At 39.5% G+C, this 21,522-nt stretch overlaps 1 protein-coding gene across 1 annotated transcript in view; it reads left to right on the top strand.

Moving 5' to 3' along the window:
• The window catches only part of palm3 (paralemmin 3), a 38,166-nt gene extending 22,190 nt beyond the window's left edge, over window positions 1–15,976 (top strand). The window contains exons 2-9 of the mRNA XM_039794043.1: window positions 4,214–4,266; window positions 5,405–5,485; window positions 10,003–10,124; window positions 10,727–10,799; window positions 11,998–12,028; window positions 12,959–13,000; window positions 14,021–14,171; window positions 14,206–15,976. Of these exons, the coding sequence (XP_039649977.1) occupies window positions 4,222–4,266; window positions 5,405–5,485; window positions 10,003–10,124; window positions 10,727–10,799; window positions 11,998–12,028; window positions 12,959–13,000; window positions 14,021–14,171; window positions 14,206–15,016 (1,356 nt within the window). The 5' untranslated portion in view covers window positions 4,214–4,221 and the 3' untranslated portion in view covers window positions 15,017–15,976. The remainder of the gene's footprint in view (window positions 1–4,213; window positions 4,267–5,404; window positions 5,486–10,002; window positions 10,125–10,726; window positions 10,800–11,997; window positions 12,029–12,958; window positions 13,001–14,020; window positions 14,172–14,205) is intronic.
• Window positions 15,977–21,522: the final 5,546 nt, after the last annotated feature.

Below are 21,522 nucleotides of genomic sequence, written 5' to 3'. Positions count from 1 at the left end.
GTGTCACAGGTCGTCCCAGTTTGTGGACATAAAGAGAATCTGAATCCCAAACCAGTTGCTACATTTCCCATCCCCCCTCATCTTCTCTTTCTCTGCCGCTCTTCTCTCCAACCATCTTGACTTTCTCTGCCTCTTAACTTTTTGACTTTGTCAGCCTTTCCTTCTCTACCCTCCTGTATCATGTCTAATTATCGGAGTCAGTGTGTGTCTACGGGGAGCTCCTCAATACCTCCTCATCAAAGCCTCTGTTTGTGTTTGCTTGTTTATCTCTGGATGCTATTCTAGGCGCTCTCCTGGAGCCCTGATGAGACACAAGCCTTCACTCCCTATGGAGGCTTATACTGTAAGCTGTCACTGCACCTCCAGTCATTCAAAACACTGCCAAAATGAGATTTTGTCTCTTTCTACCTCTGTTGCTCTTGAAGGGTATCCTTTTTTTTTTTTTTTTTTTTTTTTTTTTTTTTTTTTTTTTTTTTTTTTTTTTTTTTTTTTTTTTTTTTTTCTCTCTCTCTCTCTCACTCTATATATATATATGCGTATGCATATTCTCATGTCTTTCTGCTCATCCCCCTCCCCCCCTCTGTCTCACCACCTCCAGTTCTTGAGAGGCTTTCAGTGTAATAAAAGGCATGCTACGTTCTTTCCCCATCCAAATGTGTTCCCTTCCTTCTTTCATCCTTCTGTTTTCCACTCCTTACACATTACACCTACATATTTATATTGTTTTATGTAAGCCTTTTTGCCCTACGACACGGCCACCTACCCCACACCTTGAGGGTGCCAAAGGAGTCCTTTAGGTGTTGGTAAGGAGAAGTTTCTCACTGTGCTAACTATCACCCCCTAAGGGCCTGAAAGATCTACCATGTTTGAAGAGCAAATATAGTATCAGCTCTACCGAGTTGCCTTCTGAGGAGAAATGAGAAACCTCATTTGCACTTGCGTGCATGCATGCTTTTGCTGGTCAATTAATTGTCTCAGAAATAATTGTGATTAACAATATAATTGGATCTTTCAGTGAAATAATACATTTTTTATTTATTTATTTTTCAAACAAATTAAAGTTTTTAAATGAATCCCATGATACATCTTTTGTTATATATCACTTATGTGACTAGGGCTGTCACAAACGATTATTTTTTTAACGATTAATCTAGCGATTCTTTTTTCGATTAGTCGGCTAATCTAACGATTAATTTATTTTTATTAATCTAACGATTATTTTTTTATTAATCGAACGATTAATTTTTCAATTAGCAATTATTTTCCCATTGCTCAATTATTAACAATTTACACAACCAATTTCAATAAGGTTCAAGTCTCTATTTATTAAAATTGTTTAACACTGCAGATGTAAAATTAATTTGTAGTGCAACCTGAAGCCAGATGTAGGCTATCAATCCAACAACAAAGTCACTTTCAGGAGGAATACAAAAATAAAAACTTAAAGTAAACGAAGCAAATGCAAAAAGAGTAGCTTGTATTTGCTTTAATCTTACAGTAAAAAAGTGCAATTTTTTCAACCTGTGAAATCAGATGTATCAAATAAATCCAACATAAGGCAAGTTGCAGAGTGTCTAATATAACAGTTTGTAATCGATTGGGTCACTAATGATGATGGTATACCAAAAAAATAACACTGCAGACTGACAGCATTTGATGATGCTTAATGTTAAGTCATAGCGGGGCATTAAAATGAATCAACGGACTAACGTACCGTTGGGCTAATACATGGGCCGTTATAACCGACGTTATAAAAGACTCGTGAGATATCTGAAACAATCTGGCCTGGTTGCGCAATTATCGAAGACAGTGCTACAGATGGGGGAGACACGATTTAGCACAGTTTACCTCACACTCAAGTCAGTGCAGGACCTCTACCCAGAGCTACGGGAGAAGCTGGAGAGGCATAGCTTTCTCCCCACCCAATTAGGCTAATAAAGTAATGATTAAAAAAAACACAAATACTTGATGAAGGGCCCGGCCCGGCCCGAGGATAGTGGCAGGACATATGGGCCAGACCCGGCCCGTGGGTCAAGTTCGGGCTCGGGCAGAGAATCTAAACTCTACTTGGGAGGGAAAGGGACAAAAAGGTGAGCAGAATTTAAGGTGTTTTGCTGCTGTTATCCTGACTCAGGGAGGCATTTTACAAAGTCTACAGACTACCACGTTGTTGTTAGCATTAAGAGTAAAATACTCCCACACTTTAGAAGACCGTGTGTGAGCCTTTTTCTCAACGTGTTGTTGAACTTGCGAGGAATCCATACTTGCGCTGTTGCTGGAGGCAGACGGTTATTTATAGATTTCTATGCTTGACGCGTCGACGCAAATTATTTGTCGATGCATTTACGTAATCGATTACGTCGACTACGCCGATGAATCGTCCACAGCCTACAAAGTAAACCACGCCTCTTTATTGTCATAAAACACTGTATTTTTTGCTTAAATTAACAAAAAATTGAAATTAGAACATATAGAAACAAATTAGAAAAGTGTTTAATTTCTATGACTTTAGACAGCTACAGCCCAGGATGTTTGAGTGACAGCTGCCGATGGCATAGCTTTAGCCAAATAGTCCGACTAATAATCACTTATATAATTACAATTTGGCACATTTAAACAAAATCAACAATTACCATCAACAGTCATAACCCATAGGACCTTAGCAAAAGTTAGCAAACAAGTTGTTCTGTACAGATTAGAAAAATAAAAGCACAAATCTCCGTGGAACAAGCTACATTAGCATAACGTTAATTAATGACGGCCATTTCCGCTACAGCGTCGTCATTAAACAAAGCACCATAGTAGATTAAACACCACAGACAAACTAACTACACTACTTAAACACATGTATTATTAGAATTGTTGGGGCTTTGTAAATTATAAAGTGTGGTCTAGACCTACTCTATCTGTAAAGTGTCTTGAGATAACTCTTGTTATGAATTGATACTATAAATAAAATTGAATTGAAAATTGAATGTAAAGGTGGTTCGGTGGATTTTTTTTAAGTTCAAAAGCCGACTAGACTTCCAACTGCGGGTGGGGCGTCATCTGGTAGGAATCCTATCATAGGTTAGCTAACGTTACTGTTAGGTGATGCTACGCCGGTATTGCAAACGCGTTTGATGGATCCAAACAATAGTGTGACCAATCTTATTAAAAAAAATGCTTTTAATTGTGTTTATACAAAATAACTGTGATTGTGTAAAATAATTGCAGTTAGACAATTATTTAATAATTGTTACAGGCCTAGTGTTCAAGTATTAAAAGCTCTGTGATGTAGATTAAGGAACAACAACTGTGACAGTGTGGTATTTCTTAGAGAAATAGGCAGGCGCCGTATTGCTCAGGTCTCCCCCAGTTGCTGTGATGGCTAAGTGTGTTTTTTGGTGTTGGACAGATCTCTTTACACACCACACCGGATTGATACTGACTGGAAGATTATTGCTGCCATTGCGTTTAAGGCTACAATTTCCAATAACAGTGTTTTCACTTTAATTATTCTTATCACATGAAGTCTTTTTTTATGAAACCCACCCAGTGCAGAATTCCATGTGTGCTAAAAATAAGTGTTGTTTCTCTACTGGGAAGTTTACTAAAGCAGAGTTATGGCTTGTGATGGCAGGAATTCACTAATGAATGAGTTGTTATGAGCTGGTTGCTATGTATGACTCTTGTCTATGCTCTCTCATGTGCCTTTTGGGAGCTCAAATATTGTCCCATTTAGTCTCAGCTGCAGGGGAAAACAAATATTGCTTGTGTTTATTTTCTTCAAGATGCCATAGGCTGTGTGATGCCCAAAACAAAAGGCTTAATGGGGGTGTGGGGGAAAAGGTTTTGGTAAGAGTGGGAATGGTGTGGAGGATTGTGGGTCATGATTCACGAAGGCACGTACTGCCATGATGCTTGTCCAATTGCATGCTTCACAAATTGCAAAGGCTGAAGTGCTGTGTCTGATCTTGTGTCCCCACTAATCAGCTGCCTCTAGATCGTCTGATGTAGCACAGGTGGGACTCCAGGAGAAAGGCTGTTTGATTCTCTTTTTCACACACTCTGAATGAATATCTCAACATAAGAAAGTGTTAAATGGGGTTTTATGAGAATTGCAGAGGGTGTATCTGAAATAATGGCCTGGGAATAAATGGATCCGATTCTTGTACTCATATTTGTTTAACCTCTGACCTCTAACCTTCAACCCTGTCTTGTTGCGTCACAGGTGCCGGGATGGATGAGACGGAGAAGTACAATCAGCGACTGAAGGCCATTGCTGTGAGTCCACACACATTTATCCGTGTATAGACAAATCTGTATAGACAAAATTGTTAGAAAATAAGATTAGTTTGAATGTGAAAGTTGTGTGTGGAGTAGCTGATTAACCCCAACAGAAATTACTTATTAGCTTATCGATTGAAATCCTCAACTTCCATGATTTCTTGCATTGAAATCTGAAGAAATGCATAATTTAATCAAAAACATGCAATAGCGTTAAAGTCATATTTCAGCTGCGAAACATAGTACCAACCTAGTGGTGTGATGGTTCACCATTGGCCTGGGGTAGGCAGGTTGCTCAGTCTTTGTTTCAGTCTCAGTTCTGGTCTGTGCTTTTTCGGCAAGCTGCTCAGAATGCGAAAAATAACATGAGAATTTAATGGAGATTTATGAAAGTAAAATTCACTTCATAGAGCAATGGCTTGTGTCTTTTACATTCCATTAAAGCCACTGATAATACAGCACAGAAAAGACGCTCAACTGTCTGTTAAAACTGTTTAAAAAGTTTAAGTTTTAGTATAACCTTCATTTTAATGGAATTTGTTCACTACATTTTTAACATATAACCATTTCTACATGATATCCTGGTAAGTCTCTTGCTAAAAAAACAAAAAAAGTGAAATCATCATCAAGTGAGGTATCTACTACTTTCTACTTCAGATTTGACTACACAGAGAAGGAGAGGATAAAGACAGTTAGTTCTCTGATCTGTCCGTAACTCCTAAATAATATATTGAGTGTTCAATGTGGTGAGCCAGGGTGTCCCTGGTCCCACGAAAACAACACCAGGTTGCCATGGGGACAGCTGCTCTGAGCATTATGGGATATAGAGTATACCTGATGTCTATGGTGACGGTGTCCTTGTGACAGATGGTTGACCAGGTGTCCCCATTTTACTCTTTCCCAGTGACGTTTTATTCACTGCCGTCCCTTCCCTTTCTTTGTTTCTGTTCATTAATTTACATAACAGTTTGTTTATATGTATATGACTGCTGATCTGCTGAGTTTCTCCATATTTCTCTTCATTTGAAAAACATTGTACTCCCCTTGCTCTCACTCCCTCTCTACCTAAACTATCAATATGTTCATTCTCTTTTTTTGCAATTTCTCTCCTACCATCCTTCGTTTCCTCCGTCAGGAGAAGCGTCGGCTGCAGGAGGAGCAGGACAGAGCCAGGAGAGACATGGAGGATGAGAAGCTCAGACTACAGCAGCTCAAGGTCTGACACACATACACAGGATGATCTAACCCGTCTCATTAGTTCACAAACGCACACATGCAGTCTTAATTTCACTCAGCCAAAATCCTCTGGAGACTCATTTCAGTTTGATAGCAGGATAGCCCCAAAATATGTTTTGCACACACACACACACACACACACACACACACACACACACACACCCATACATACACAATACAACCATCCACACTTCCTGATTCTGCTCGTGTCTAGCAAGGTTAGAGGCAAGCCTTCCTTTGCTGAAATCAGTTTTCATGTGAGTGTTTACACACTCTGCATGTCACAGAGCTGCTCTATTGTTTTCACATCATTTCCAGACTACCATTCCCACTTCCTACTCCACTGTTGCACTGCCTCGCTGGCCTGGGGCACATTCCTCAAATTGTGTGAAATCTGTGCAGCGTGTGTTTGTGTGCAAGCGGGTATGCATGTGTGTGCCGGTGTGGTCATGCAGGAGAATATTTAGCATATGCTGACCTTATTTGTGTGTTTGTGCATTGTGCTCCAAACATGACTTGCATCTATATAATCATTTTGCAAGAGGCTTCATTTTAAACCATTATGTCGAGGCTTGCTCCATGATATCATCATAGCTTTCAGAACATTCATTAGCTTTGACATTGCCTCTAACCCCAGGGTAGATGTAAGGATGTGATAGGTGGGAGCAGCAGCTTATACACAGCTCCTGACCTGCACGGAAGTTTAGAGAGGGCTGTGTCCAGTCAGCCAATGGCGCAGGGAGGGGAACAGAGCAGGACTTGTTCTGCACTGCAGGAAAAAAACACAGAGATGGTTTTGTGACGCTTATAAAGTAGGTAGCTACTGGCTAACACTTGCCAGATATTGGAAACATTGGGCCATAGGCTGGAGGGGAGTATGGGTTTTCCGATTTTTCAGTTTTCACCTCCATAGTAATGAGAAGCTTAGAGACACCACCTGGCTTTACACAGTAAGAGAAAGTATAGCTGCTGTGAGTACTTTGTACTGGATTTTATTGCATATAGCCACTTATTATAATAAGAATGATAATCTTGGTAATTTTATAGATTAGATTTACTACAGTAAAAGTTCACTGCAGACAAACTTATTTCCACTTGTCAGGGTCAGTTGAAGACCAGCGTTTCTAGAGCTGGCAAGAATTTAGCTGTTGAACCAAGGTCAACACGGCTGTCATACCTACTAAATGACCCTGCAGCCCCGGTTATTAGTCCTGACATACAGAGGAACACAAATAGTTTATTATGTTTGAGTGAAAAATGTGTCTCCTTGACGGTGTCCTGCTTACAACTATGTTAATGAAGTGTTTAATATCTTCCCTTGTGCAACCATTGAATAGTTTCCATTCATTTTAGCAGATCATCTTTAAAAGTGGAATTTATTTGTCTGTGAAGAAGTTATGCAAATAGCAATGTAATTTGTGGAGTAAATCATGGCAGGCTTGGTTTGCAAAGCCTGACAAATGGCACTGTAAACCCTATCATCATAACATAATTTTCATGTCACTTTCATCACCAGGGTTCTCTTTCTGATTGTGCAGTAGTATACGACCACGTTTGTTTTGATTTCTTGATATAGCATGAAATATGTCCAACTTTTGTTGAAGGACAAATAACTTTCCAACGCTTTCCTTGTTGGATAATCATCATTTCCTATTCCTCACAAAATAAACGGCCTGTATTTTACTCTATAGTGAGTAATTGAGATTTACATTTTTGAGTCATCATCATTTTTACATTGTAACAATAAGTGTAATGTGGCATTACTGTAATTTTTGTATCTATGCAGCAAATTGCATTTTGGCTTTGTAAGTAAACAGCAAGCTGTGTCCTTATTCCATACTACGTACAAATTCTAAGCAGTTTACGTAGTGAGTTTACATTAGAAAAGTGACAATTATAATATATAATAAATATATATTCAAAACAGTCACAGTTCATACAAAAAACTTGATTTTTGAGTTTGCTGCTGATATACATGATTTTCCCAAAATGACCCATGTACAAAAACAATTAAAGACCAGCTTATTTAAGCAGCAGATATAAAGCTGGAAAAACATTTAGATTTATCCTTTTAATTTAATGGCAGGGGCAGATGTTGGATTGATAACGTGAATTGTTGACTTGTATAAATGTTGACTTGTTGTATAATAACTGCAAAAACGGTACTACAGTATAAAGATTAGTAGCTATACAGTACATAGTGTAAATAGTTAGTATGTGGTATGAACTTTGGACACAGTGGTGTTGTCATGGTATGGGAACTACTTTTTTCATTTTATTGTGTATTTTCTTGAGGACAATAAATGCATTTATTTTACACTTTGGACACTCAAATAATATGGTGGAGGGTAAATAAAGTGCCTATCGCTACATATTTACAGTCTACGCAGTAACTTCAGCCGTAGGGACAATTAGCTTACATTGTAGGCTAACTATTGTAATAAGCGGGATGTAATGTAGAGCAAGGCTCTCATTATAGTGACCCCGACAGGGTGATGCAGGACCCCAACACGAAGCATACACATAGCTAGTTAACAAATCAGGAGTGATAATGGACACAGCCTCTCTCTTCTTCTCACCATTTTGCCACCAGCAGTTAGTTTCAGTTGAACATTCTGTTGCTAGTAGCAACCATAGATGTATTAAGAGAAGTACTGGCACAGTTGTATAGCAGTTGGGAGTTACACTGAGATTGTTGGCTTCATCTACCACTCTGTGAACAAGCAAATATTGACAGGCATCTTTTAGCTATCTACTGAAAAAATACGCTTTTTGGACCATTACTTGTAGGTAATCCATGTATTACAGCTTCTCTATGACGGTTGTTTCAAGTGTAGCTAGCTAGCTATGTAATTCTAGATGTTAAAGGAGTTTTTCTGTTCAACTAGCTAGCTAAGTGCTTATACCAGGCTAGCCATATCATACTTACTAAGCTAGCGTTAGCTGGCCATTGCTTCAACATTGTAGTTTGGTTAATGTTAATTTACTGTTGATAGCTTGAGGTAATACTTTGTTTCTGATTTGTAAGTAAGTAAGTAGCTAGCTAGAGCTTGATCTGTAAATCGACAGCCTGATATCGGCCGTATTAGCTTTTATACCATGGTCTGGGTGAATACTCGATTCTGATTGGCTGCAGGGTGTTCATAAAAAAAGTGATGTAGGACACCCAGCTACTAAAGGAGTTTCGGTGAAACTGACTGTTTATTGTTCAAAATGAATGCGCTATCTTGTGGATCTGTTATTTCCAACTCGTCCTCTGAACACCACAGGATGGCGCTAACACACAAGCTGCAAGAAGTAAGTTATACTGCCTGAACTGACCATAGAGAACTGACGTTATCTCACATCCCTGTCGCTACTTCAGGCTGCGGCCGACAGTAACGGTAGCTACACATCGCGGATTAAATTGTTCGTAAAAGTCGTTATATTGTTTTGGGGACAATGACATGGCTGGATAGCTAGCTAGCTTGCTTGTCTTGTTGTTCAACACACTGTCAAATTATTTTTACTGATTGCCAACTGTAGCTACACAATGTTATTGACTTTGGATCTCGCTAGCATAGCGTTAGCTTTCTGGCTCTTAGCTAGCTGAGTGGACTAGCTAATTATCTTCCGTTGTATCGAGGTCCTTCCTATTTCCTGGAGGAGTGAACAACGTTTGCATTGCATAAGAACGATTGTTCCAGGTATTAGTCAAACCGTCAGGCGTAACCATAACCAGGGAAACATATTTATTGTTTGTAAAAACTTTAGATTTCGAGTGTAAAACTAATTTAAATATAAAATAATGTATATTAAAAATGTTATTTGGCAAGTGACCATGGTTTAAGCGGGTTAATGCCCTTCGAGGTGTCCATTGTCGCGTATTAATGGACTTCGGCGGAGGCAACCGTCCTTCGCGCAGCACGCCTCGCCACCTCGTCGAGCATTAACCCTTAAATAGATATATCCAGTGTTGGAAATGGTGCTGGTGTACTCTGGAAAATTAGGATAATAACTGAAGAGGTTTTTACATTCACAGATTTTATTAAATTAAATAAATCCTAGTCAAGTGCATGGCAGAATAATGGAGGATATTCTGGTAAAATCAAAATCGGGATGCTTTTATACCTTGATATTGATACGTATATCTTGATATAATAGGTTTTCAGAAAATTCATTTGATTCAACAGTTTGTGAATAAAATCACCAACCTGGTCTGTCTGTTTTGGCTTATCCAGCAAATTAAGCACCAAATTAAAAAAGTCCATCACAGTGATGACAATAACATAAAAATCCGATATTGCCAATAAGCCCTTTTGCTCATTGATTTGCTGCTGCTCACAATGTTCTGATACAACCAGAGATATTAGAGGTATAGCTACTGTGGTAAAACAGAATTGTATAGCTAAATCTGTGAACCTCAACAAATTTATATCACCTCAGAGTATGAATTACAATTTGCTTGTATAACTCAACATCATGTTCATCTTCCTCACCTCCTCTTTCTTACTCCAGAGGAAGTCTCTGAGGGACCAGTGGCTGATGGAGGGAGCTCCCTTGTCCCCAACCTCCCCGGACTCCCAGAGCCCCCGCTCCCCTCTTTGGGGCGCCCAGGAGAATGAAAAGCGCATTGACAAGTACTGTGTGTGTGTGTGTGTGTGTGGGGGTGTGTGTGGGGGTGTGTGTGAACACACTTTGTGAGCTGACAGAGCTGGAGAATACTGACACATTTTTGTTGTATTTGAATAGTTGAAACATGTATAATTGATAGTTGCAGCATTCCCTTTTCTATTTTTGTTTTCTTCTAATTGTTGTTGTTGTTGTTGTTGTTGTTGTACATTATGTATATGTATGCCTTGGCAAAGTAGAATTTTAATTCTGCCAGTACTCCACTGAATGCAGGCAGAGAGTGAGAGGGTGATCCTACCTGCACACTTGCCAGACAGGGCTAGACTTTTCTTTATTGCAGTGGACAATGTTGTCTAGTCCCTGAGGTCTACACTCCAAGATCCCAATCTTATTATTGCAAAGGTCCGAGGCTCTGCTTGTCTTTCCAAGAAGACTCCTCACACACACTGCACATGGCCTCTAGGGGAATCTAAACATGTGCCTGCTGTAGTGTTAGTTAGATCCTAAAATAAGACTATAATCATATTTAAGCATCACATTAAAACAAACTAAGAGTGCATTTTTTAGTATAGATTTGATGTTTGTTTTTGTGTGTATGTATATATCTCAGGTTGCAGTCAGAGAGTCAGCAGTTGGAGGAGGAGGAAGAGAAGCTGAAGGAACAGATGAAGCATGGCCAAACGGTGAGGAACGCACATGCACACACACACACACACACACACAAAATCAGCCATCATTTTTTTGGACACAAAGGGGTTTGGAATATGTGTTGAACAAGCTTGCTCCATCATCTTCCATTACGCAGAAAATTTCCCACGACTTCTGTCTATGGCTTTTTGCCATGAATAATTAATTTCCTCTCTTAATGTACCTTTGATGTAGCACCTCTTGTTCAAAAGCAGGAACTTTGTGAATGTAAGCAGCCCTGTTACATAAACTATTCAGCAATTAATCCACTCTGGAATTATTGTTTCGACTCAGGCCAAGCGCAAGTATGTTTACTTCACCTCTTTATAGTAGAACATAAGAGTTGTCCCTCCTCTCCTGCCGTCCACTACAGGGTCTATTTAGTGAAGTTTTTCATCGTTGTCATATATTCATCTTAATCTTGTCTGTTTGAGTTTAGCTCACATTAACTGGAGACCTAAACAGGGGATCCTATTTTTTATTAGCTTTACCAGCCTGTGATGGAGGAGAATGTATGACCTTATCCTCGGTGTGAAAATACATCACTGTAAACAGGCCCTGCCAGCAAAGCTTTGGTTTAGTGGGCAGACTGCGAGTGAGTGACAGCTAATATCTGGCAACTCAAACAGATATTTTTATTTTTTATTTTTTTATCACCTTGTTTGCCTAATGCTTTCTGATAAGATTAGGGATGTGATGATATGTTCAGGAAAAGCTAGATTTGAACTGTAAAAAGTACACACATTTACATGACCACTAGTTATGTATAAACAGATCTGATGTAGTTAAGTGCATGCCACACCAAACTGTGGAAAGGGGTCATCTTTTCAGAGGGCAGGTCAGGCTTTTCAACTCAATCACTCCCCCTTGTGACCAAGCCGCATGTCATGGTCATTTAAAATCTAAACTCATCACTATCACAGTGGACACATTAACTATTTTAGTACAGTCTGTGCTGTTAAGAGTGTAGGATAGAAATGTATTTAGATGAGATGAGGAAAAATATTCTGCATTGTGTCTGTTTCCTTAAAGCTTCTGTGATGTGGATGTGCCAGTATTTGCATTTCATTGTTTTGTTTGTCTTTTTATATTCCCTTCAAAATACACTAGATGTTCAGGCAACACAATACAAACAGTTTCACCATTTTGAATCACAGTAAATTAAATCCCTCAACTGTCCCTCTTACCCAACAGGAGGCAGTGAAAGTGGCAGAGGCTGGAGCAGGTAAGTGAGATCAGATGAACCTTTTGGTACAGAGAAATGTTAAAATTTCATTTCCATTAGCTTTTTACCAGAGAAAGCAATACACCGGTGTAAATTACACACTGTATGAGTTAACATGAACATTTTCAAGCAATTTGACAAGCTCAGTGTAAGACAAGAGTGCAGAACGAAGCCTTGCTGTCGTCGATCTGAGCGCCACTGCTTTTCTGGCTACCACCACAGCTGCGCTTCTAATGGCGTTTTCCATTACATGGTACCTGCTCAACTGGACGCACTGTGCGTCCGTTTTCCATTGCAGATTTTAGTACCGCCTCTGCATGGCTGGTCATCATAGCGGTGCCGCAGTAAACTGCCGTGACCTAACGCGACACACACACACACACACACACAGAACATCGAAGGTGTGTTGTTGTTGTTGTTGTTGTTGCCACAGCCAGAAGACACATTTTGTTTCAAAAGAAGCTGGAGGCAGCAAAAAAAAACACAGCTGGCTAAACTATTTAAAAATAGAGTAGATTTCATTTGTTTAATGCTTTGACTGCTTCCCATTGTTCTCTCTTTGCTTGCAATGATGAAAGTAACTTATATACCACCTAAAAAAAAAAAAAAAAAGACGCACGTTCTTAGTTAGGATTTTGTCAGCTTTTAATGTTGCACCTGTGCATCGATATCATGACAAGAGAAGTTCTCCAAAGAAGCACAGGTGTGTTGATTAAGCCACATTAATGTAATTCTGTCTTCAGTGTAGACCTCATGATACAGTTACATCTTAGTTTGACTATTTTAATTTAAAGGTACAGTAGACTTAATGGTGTCCTTTTCAGGGAAACCCGTGCTCCTTCGTGTAGTACTTCATGATTTCTATACTGCATGTCTGACTGAAAAACACTGCTACCTGCAATAAATACACATTTTTCTTTTCTTCCTCAGAAATGGTTGTGCAGAACGGAGACAACAATGCAATAGGTTTGGGTGGGTGAGGCGTTGACTCATGTGTCATAAGATGCACACAGACATACGCAACGATATTCTCATAAAGCTCGTGTGTGGAATGCAAACCCCCAGTTAACCTGAAGAGAATCTTGCACACATTAAGTAACGTCTGTATTCTTATTGATGTTAACATCTCATCCTTTTCATTCTTCCTCTTAGTTCCTTTCTAATCACCATCTTACCACAACCCCTTAAAGACCATAAATCCCTAATAGAAATATATGTCTGTATGCATTGTATAAACTGACCTTAAGAAATTTGCATTATAAAGACAGGAGTGGCGCAGGCATACCTATTACTTCACAAAAAGTTCATACATGCTTTGATGAATAATTACCCATGTTGAATGAGATTGTGCATATAAATGTATGCTAATAGGCACTCAAGTGCATAACTTGCATTCTTAGAGGGCAGATTGTACGTGGACAGCTACTCAGCTGCTGAGGTGGACAGGAGAGTTCTGAAAAGGAAATTGAGCCATCCGTTTGTATTTAAATCATCTAGCATTTATAACTTTAGACTGCTCTTGTAGTACAATAAATATCCACTTACATTAAGTTATTACATTCTGCTCTGTAACAAATAGAAGCCTTTGTTCATTATTAGACACTTTATGGCCTGGATTTAAAACCGTGCTACCCTTTTATTAGCTTCTGCTTTTTATATTCGAGCAGAGGGGAATGACTTTTCTGTGTTATTGCATTAAGATTCATCGCTGGCAGAACCTTTTTAACTGCATTACAATACATAAAGTAGCTGTATTGAGCACTGACATATTTCAATCATTTTCATAATGTCAATCAAGTTACAGTGCGTCGACTACCTACAATTAAAGCTAATAATAAGTGTAAATGACGGCGAGGCAGGTTGATTGCAAATTCACTCAACATTTAAATGTATGAACAGCACTACATTTTATAATGAATGCAATTGCACATATATATCCTCCTTTACTCACAGTGATTTTTATTTTTTATTTTTTTCCAAAAACAACTGAAGATAAAGTAAAGACAAACCAAAGCGCACGACTGGATGAAACCGCAGCTGTCCTTACCAATGGCGGAGGAGACTTGGAAGCAGACCCCACAACCACCCCACCACCACAAAAAAAAAAAAAAAAAAAAAATCACCCCCCCAAAAAAACCCCCCCCCCCCCCGCCCCCCCCCGGGGGGGCCCCCCACAAGGCGCCCCCCCTGGGTGTTTCTGAGGCAGAGCCTGGTCGGGTTCTAAATGCCAAGATTAATGGGGAGGAGGAAGAAGGGACCGTGGTGATGAGAGCAGAATGTGTCATCATCACAGATGACGGGGATGATGTGCCGAAGGATCTTGCACCACAGGAAGATCAGCAGGAGACCATGCAGTCAGAGGAAACCCCTCTGCCGAATCCAGAAGGAGGCCAAGATGGAGGGGAGGCTGTGGAGGAGGTAGTAGAAACAGAAGCCGCTCCAGAAACTTTCACACAACCAGAGAAGAGTGAGGCAACTGAACGCATTGCGGAGGCACCACCAGCAACTGGAGATGGAGACGTGCAGCGTGGTGCGAAGACAAACGAAAATGGAGATCGAGAGACGAAAACTGAAGGACAGCACAGACAATGGGAAGACCCAGCCTCTGTGCAGGTGCAGTCCCCAGCCAATGCTCCAGATGGCACTGCAGTGGTTTTGGTGCCAGTCTACTCTAAGGTGCAACCCTCTACTCTCACCCTCGAACTAGAGGCTGAGGCTGAAGCTGAGGCAGCATTAAAAGCCCAAGACCCTGCCCCCATGCCCGGCCAGTTCCAGGAGGTGCCCCTGGCCGATCCCAAGGAGATCCAGAGGACAGAGGCAAGGCCCGAGGAGAGGGAACCCCTTCTGTCACAGGCCAAAGCCCCCGACACCCAAGCAAAGCCAGCAGCAGCTGCCAGCACAGAGACACACAGCCCGACCAGGGCTAGCCAGGGAGAGGAGACCCAGGCACCCAAACACAAAACCTGCCAGTGCTGCTCTGTCATGTAAATGCCCTCTCTGTACATTCATATCCACTCTCCCTTTTTACTCTGTCCCTCTGCTCTTCAATTCATGAGACACTCCTTCCCTCGTCTCTTTGTTTTATGCACCCATCCTTTTTCTGTCTTCAAGTGACTTAATTTTCCTCCCCTACTTTCTGTCCTCATTCCTTGTATTCATCCTGAATCCCACTCTTAAATTTGGATACTCCAAAGGAAGTGGGCTCTCGACTCCAACATGAAGACAGGGTGGGGGGGGGGCATGGACTGGACTTATTGGTGTTTTAAGTGCCTTAAGGAGCTCTATACCCATAACTACACTTTGAAATTCTTTTTTCACACAATGTGGACAAAAACATTTTTTTTTTTAAACATTGTTTGAGTTTGATTTAATTTTCCTGGTTAGCAGATGAGCCAGCCAATCTACATAGGATCATAAAACCCACATATTAAAGATGTATTATTTTAAACTGTTGTATCTACATGTATAATTCATTGGGTAATATTCATAATCTTAATATGAGATTCAACATCCAAAGATCTGGAAAGGTTCAGAGAGGATATTCTTCTAATTGAATGACTATAACGCTGAATTAATTTTTGATTTTGGACTTTTGTTAAAATACTTTTAATCCAAGTATAGGGCCTGAACATTTTATTCACTCTGTAATACACGTTTTGACAATACACAGACTGATGTATGAAATGGCCTTTGTTTATTAACCACAGTGAATATTTTGTGGGATGTTGTTAGATTTAAAAGAGAAATTATTTTAAAATGCCTGAAAGTATGCATTTGATATTTTTATCAGATGTGCTTTTGAAAGAGGGGTCCCAGAGCTCCTGACGTAGCTCTGTGTATGGCTGTATTAACTGTATACAAAAACGTGGACTTGAGAGTGTCTGAGATGTCAGCTTTGACATGATTGATTAATGGTTTAATGATTAAACTGACATTTGTGATACATTGCTTAATGTAATTGATGTTCATCCAGCATCTGTTCTTCAAACAGTGAATTTGTCCCAAAACAACATTGCTTCATACAAAAACTAACACACTGGATAATGTTTAACCATTCATTTCATAATGTTATTTATTTGTAATTCCCTCTGTCAGAGGAGTGGGAGTCTGCAGTTACCCTCTGACAACTGGTATGTATCTATCCATGCAGCTTTAGTTGTGGTAAATGTCCCCCTGAAGGGAAGAAGAGAACTAACAGGACGTATCTAGGAGACATTCTGCATTTCTCATAAATCCTCCACTTACGCAAGTGTCAGAGCCGCTTGAGGTCCCAGCAGTGGCTCCACCTGCCCTTGTAGTAGTTGCATGGCTAACAGCACAGCCATCTCAAGGACCAAACCAAAGCCATTGCAACAAAGGATGTAGCAATGGGCTCTGTAACTCTGAAAATAAGTCCTGCTGAGCTGAGAGCTCACAGGGGGTCCTGCCCAACAGCAATTGGATTTTTCAGAGAACCATTGCATGAGGAGCCACTACCTTTTTCATATATACTGTAAATTTAAAGTTTTTTTTTTTTTAAGTTCTTCATAATACAATTTGCAACAAACTATGAGAAAAAAAAAAGAACCAGATGTTGCTGCCTGTATTCACAGATGATACATTTGTAGATCCATTGTGTCTAATTCCAAGCATAAAAGCAATGAATCTAAAGGGGAAGATTGTGTGTACTGTTGCAAAGATGATACTAGTGTTTTGGCTGTTGAGTTGGCGAAGGCATAATAACCTCCCACATTCACTGAATTATTCCACCAAAAAAAAAAAAAAAACATTCCTAGAAATTGTCCTTTGCATGGGGATGCCAATAAACAAACAGTGACCGGGATTGAACTGGAACTTTCCCATACAATTGTCAGCATGAACCTTAGTTTAAAATCTCAGTGCAAGTGAGTTAAGGTAGACACATCCTTGATACAGTAACAGTGCATTATTTTTTTTAAGATTATTTTTTGTGGCATTTTAGACCTTTATTTTGACAGGACAGCTGAAGACATGAAAGGGGAGACGGGGGGGAACGACATTCAGCAAAGGGCCGTAGCTCAGAGTCAAACCCACAGCCGCTGCGTCAAGGAGTAAACCTTTATATATGGGTGTGCGCTCTAAGAACTGAGCTACCCGCACACCTGCAGTGGATTAGGTTTTATAGTGATTTCAACAAACAAGCACCCATTGATGTCGTACATTGAAACAGTTTAGGTGATTGGTTGCTATTTACAATATCTGAGTTACAGTGAACTCAAAAATTACATTTGAAAAGAGTTAGAAAACTATAAATCAAATAATTCTAATTGTCCTGTCACAGAGAACACAGTTAGACTCTGCTGCTCTCAACCATTTTTTCCTGATGCAGCTATAAAACCAGACAACAATCTATACTGGGAGTACTTTCAGGCAGTTGCTGCAGTGCCACAGTCCAGCTGTACAGGTATGATTTTGACAAGAAGAGACATGTCTGCTGTGTGCGCCATCACTCTCCTCTGCTTGATGTCCCTGAGCCATTCAGCTCCTCTTGACTGTAAAGACGTCCAGCCTTTGGATCAAGCGGATCCTCGTCACTACGAGGGCACATGGGCTATGGTTGCAAGCAATCTGAAAATCGTTAAACCTGAACATCCTGTAATACCAACCGACAGTATAAGAATTGATTTCTACAACTCAACATCCACCCAATCCAATCGTTATGGTTTCTGGTGCACCTCTTTTTCCAGTAACATCTCAATAGAAGGCCCTAACTTACAGATTGGGCAGATGTCTACCTACAATGGGACCCTCTTCAATACGTCCTGTTCAGACTGTATGATTCTTAAGCTCGTCATGGATACACCAAAACATAAGACAGTGGAGGTGTGCCTGTTCAGCAAAAGGAGGGAGGTGGACCAGAATGAGTTGAAGGAGTTCAGAGCTCAGGTGGAGTGTCTGAATATGCCGACACCTTTTGTGATGGATCCTACCAAGGAGCTTTGTCCAAAGCAAATCCTGCCGCAGCAGCTTTAGACACTGAGGAGAAAACAGAGGATCCAAAGGCTTAGGAGACTTTGGTACATGATATCTGTTCACAGTGTCAATAACATGTATGTCTTATACAGTGTCTGTTACTGCTTTAGGGCAGATGGTAAAAAGTGAATGTGAGATTTCATGAATAATCATAAAAACCTTCCTGCAGTACAACAGTGAATGTGTCTTTATCATACAGTATTATGTTTCATGTTTACAGAAAGATAGATGAACTGCTTGTTAAGCCACAATCAGTTCATCCCCTCCATGCGTATCTATGGGAGCTACAATAACCAACTTTAAATTCTTAAATAAATGGGAAAATAAGGCTTTCTTAATGAGATATCATCAAATAAATTCACTTGATTACAAACACATGTGAAGACCATTTTCTTATCTCCACACCATCCTATGAGTTTGATATAATAATAAAACATTAAAATATGCCTAATGCAACCACCACAGAAAAATTCAAGTATTTCCCTTATAGTGAATTGGCTTCATCTGAACTTACTAATAATTTCATTTTCTTATGAAATTAAATCTGGGAAGGTAATCTTTTCAATACACCACTCTTTGTGAGGGGTCACATTTAAGCAGATAATACTGTATAGCAAGCAAAGTGCCGGTAATAAGCATACCAGTCTTCTTGTTTAGTTTATCTTAATAAAAAATTTCAGTTTTCAAGAAATTTCCATGTAGGACATTTTGACATGTCACAGCAGATAAAGTACTGGTGTAAATAATAAACCAACAGTGCATTGTGATTTCAGCAGTTTGTTTGTGTGTGCCACAGCTCTCTTACAGGAAAGTCGGTTATATTCAGAGACGTGTCTCCCTGTAGGTATAAGGAATGAAGAGATTCAAATTTGAAAAGCACATTTTACCTTACATATCTCATTCAGTTTGAAATAGTTATATGGCACTAATCTCCAGACTTTAACAACCAAGAACTTGCAGTATGCTAAACAAAGTATAAGCACATTTGAATACTGTTTCAGTATAAACCCTGAATATGTACAGAACATATATCCAGCTAAAGTACAAGAGGCAGACCTTTTTATTGATTGTATTTGATTAACAATAAAGGCAGAAAGTTGTCAAACTTTGTCTAAAATTGTAAGTATGTATGTTCATATTTACAGTATACGTATGTCCATGTGTATTTTTTATATATGCATATACACTAAGCAGCATAGTGTAGCCAACTTGTAAGGAGGGACTAGTGAAGGATCTTGTCTTCTATCTTTCTTTGTGTGTTTTCAATGTGTTTATTAATGTTGTTTGTTAAAAAATGAATATATTTTTAAAGTTTGTTAACTCAAATATTTTGTTCACACTAAATTAACAAAGATACTCTACAAAAATGTTAATATACAGCTTTTATCCATGACCAGTTTGTGCGCTTATTTTCCTCAATATGTGTAATTATACACGTTCAGATAAAGCCCACATCTTTAATCCATGGTTTGATTTGTCAAGGTTTCTGAAATATTTCCATAATTTCACAATCACAGAATGGTCAGGTGGAGAAGGCACTCTGCACTCTGGCATTGACAATGTTGCCAAACTGGAGGTTTCTGATCCAACTCAGTATATGGACACACCGAAAAACAGGGAGTAAACATCCTTACCTCTACCTTCATGCATGTACAATATAACAGTTGATATGTTTTGTTAGTCTACATACACACTATATGTGTGCAGTGTCTCAGACAGCTCAATGTGAAAATGAATTTCAAATCAGAAAAGCAAATCTAAGCCGACAAAGTGAAAATCTATTATAATTCTATTGAGTTTGAAGCAGTTATTATCGCTTCATACTTCAGTCCTCCAGAGACTCAGATGTGTTTTGATCACCATAAGTTTAATAAAAAATACCACCAGAAAATGAGTGTGTGCAGCTTGCATTCATAGACCACCTACTGTTAATATCTGCTACTTCTGGTATTCCATCACAAATATTAATTTTACAGAACTTCAATCCAAGAGATGTAAAGAGAACTAAGCAATGGATTCCATGGTTTTCTCACTGTGTACCCACAACAGTGCCAACTAGTAAAACTCTACAAACAAAAAATAGTGACAGACCGTACTCAAAACATTCATTCATTTCACAATCATAGAATCCACAAGGGGAAAAAAGGGACTCTGCTCTCTGGTATTTTTCTGAATTATGAAACTGGAATTTTCTGATATAACTATAAAAGCAGCCAGATCTCTTTACCGGCCACGTTCTCTGTTAAACACAACAGTGTGACTGACAGCGACTGCCCTCAAACAATACAATGTTTAGTGCTGCGTGTGCCATCACTCTTCTCTGTTTGGTGTCTGTGAGCCGTTCAGCTCCCCTGGTCTGTGAAGTCTTGGTCCAGCCTTTGGTGCAACTGGATCTGGGTCGTTTGGAGGGAAGATGGGCTATGGTTGCAGGCACTCTGAACAATCTCACGTACCTAGAGCGATTCAAACAAAGGGAGAGTGCCACCGTTAACTTCTCCAGCAACACCAGTGACACTAACGTTTCCTACTCTAGCAGCATTCATTTAAATAACAAGTGCCTGTACCATTCATACAACATCTCCCTGGAAGGCAGCAGCTTCACCTATGATGGGACAGACAAAAGCAACCTCACCGGAAACTTTGTTCACACTTCCTGTCAAGACTGCTTGCTGATGCGCTTGAACGTTGAGTCTGGGAAGCGGCAGCACTTCTACCTGTTCAGCAGGAGGAGACAGCTGGAGCAGAAGGAGATGGAGGAGTTCAGAGCTCAGGTGAAGTGTCTCAACATGCCTCCACCTGCTGTGCTGGATCCTACCAAGGAGCTTTGTCCACAAGAGACGGCCGGCGATCCAGCAGCCAACTGAAGAGGAAATAGAGGCACAAAACAATTGAGAGACAATTAAAAAGACCAGTAGTCCCATAGTGTTGATAACATGTACTATATGTCACCATCAGTGGATGTTTTGTGGAGATGTTAAATTGCCTTTTCTTTTGTTTCTGAATGCACAACAGCCTGGCACCATCTAAAAATGTCAATGACTTGATTTGACAGATTTTCTCTGTTATGTTATTAACATAATACAGTAGAGGTTACCTATTGGAAACCATCACATCTGTATTTCTATACAAATCTATATAATGTATACATTTAAACTGGAAATAAATGCATTTTTAAGATGCAAATTTTTGAAAAGAGTTTGTTTTTCAGATCATTTGAAGATACTTTGAACATGGTGAATAACAAAATACGAGCAAAATGAACTAAGATGGCGCTGGACCTCAATTTTGAAATGTATTTTGGAATTTCAATTTTAATCATTCAAATTCAGGGAGTTTTGTTACCTGAGAGTGAACTGACGTAGCTCTGTGCATGGCTGTATTAACTGTATACAAAAGCGTGTGGAATTGAGAGTGTCTGAGATGTCAGTTTTGACATGATTGATTAATGGTTTAATGATTAAACTGACATTTGTGATACATTTCTTGATGTAATTGATGTTCAT

The sequence above is a fragment of the Perca fluviatilis genome, chromosome 1 (assembly GCF_010015445.1).
Source record: "Perca fluviatilis chromosome 1, GENO_Pfluv_1.0, whole genome shotgun sequence".
NCBI lineage: Eukaryota > Metazoa > Chordata > Actinopteri > Perciformes > Percidae > Perca > Perca fluviatilis.
This window is presented reverse-complemented; position numbering and strand designations above follow the sequence as displayed.